The sequence below is a fragment of the Varanus komodoensis genome, unplaced genomic scaffold, assembly GCF_004798865.1.
Source record: "Varanus komodoensis strain SLA01 unplaced genomic scaffold, ASM479886v1 scaffold1394, whole genome shotgun sequence".
Taxonomy (NCBI): domain Eukaryota; kingdom Metazoa; phylum Chordata; class Lepidosauria; order Squamata; family Varanidae; genus Varanus; species Varanus komodoensis.
Genome location: NW_025335405.1, coordinates 20,654 through 21,848, shown reverse-complemented (window position 1 = coordinate 21,848; position 1,195 = coordinate 20,654). Strand labels below are relative to the sequence as shown.

Below are 1,195 nucleotides of genomic sequence, written 5' to 3'. Positions count from 1 at the left end.
ATTCCTTGGCCCATTCTGGCCCATGTTCTTTATTCTTGCTTTTGCAGGATTCTTACATTCTGCATGCAGGTCGCTTCTCCAGGGCTCAGAGCTGAGATTCCGGAGGACCATTTGATCCATCCAGACCCGTGTTCTTTCTGCTCGGCTTTGCAGGTTCCTTGGCCCAGGATGTGCTGACCCAGCCTCCATCTGTGTCAGTCCCACTGCAACAGGGTGCCCAAATCCCTTGTTCAGGGAACTGCACTGGGGACTACAGCGTGCCGTGGTGCCAGCCGAAACCGGGCCAGGCTCCTGTCTGCTGATGGCAGCAGGCCAGACGGCCTCCCTGGCCGATTCTCCGGCACCAATTCTGGCAACACAGCCACGCTCAGCATCACGGGGGCCCAAGCAGAGGACGAGGCCGACTATGACTGCCCGGTGTGGCCCAGTGGCAGCAAGCACCCCACGGTGACGCAGACTGGGAAGCGAGACGAGAACCTCCTGGTGGCAAATGGCTTCAAGGACAAGCTGGTCCCCACCACGCAGTTCCTTTCGTGAAGACACAGAACGGACTGAGCCGTCCGAACGCAGCCTGAGCTGCGCCTCTTCTTCGGCCCTCCAAAGGCAACTCACGGCCGCCCTGCGTCACACGTTGTCATGGCTGTGAGGCTTCCATCTTCAAGGTGCCCAGACTCCTCAGCTGCACGCTCAGTTCCAGTGTGACGCGGATGCACGGATGATGTCCTCCGGCTGTCCTTGCAAGCAAGACCCCAGCAGGATGATCCACCAAATGTCACACCACCATGCCGCCCATCCCAAGGGAGTTGGCCACACTCCTAGAGGTGTTCCAAGCAAGATGCCCAGCCACCCCGCCCAGCCTCAGGCCATACATTTCCTCCAGTGCAAGACACCCTTGGATGCGCTCTTCCCCTGCCCACCTTCCCATGGGCGTATTGGCATCCCGGGTTCCTCCTCCCCATTGCAACCCACCTGCTCACCCACCTCTCGCCCTGGGCCAGGCAGTCCTGAAGCAGGACCAAACACTGCGCAGTTACTCACCACACCTCTGCCTGTCAAGCCAGCAGGTCATGGCAAAAATGCAGGGGCGGATGAGAGCAAGAGCAGCTGGGACCGTGGCCGGCAGATGCTCCCCGAAGGCGCATGGCTTTCATACCTGCCACATGCTGCGTCTCCCGGGGGAGGTGCTGGATGGCAG

General features: G+C 60.4%; 1 protein-coding gene across 1 annotated transcript in view; it reads left to right on the top strand.

The window, feature by feature from the left end:
• The window catches only part of LOC123019810 (immunoglobulin lambda-1 light chain-like), a 5,005-nt gene extending 4,468 nt beyond the window's left edge, over positions 1–537 (top strand). Inside the window, 2 exon segments of the mRNA XM_044422869.1 lie at positions 154–298; positions 300–537. Of these exon segments, the coding sequence (XP_044278804.1) occupies positions 154–298; positions 300–537 (383 nt within the window).
• Positions 538–1,195: the final 658 nt, after the last annotated feature.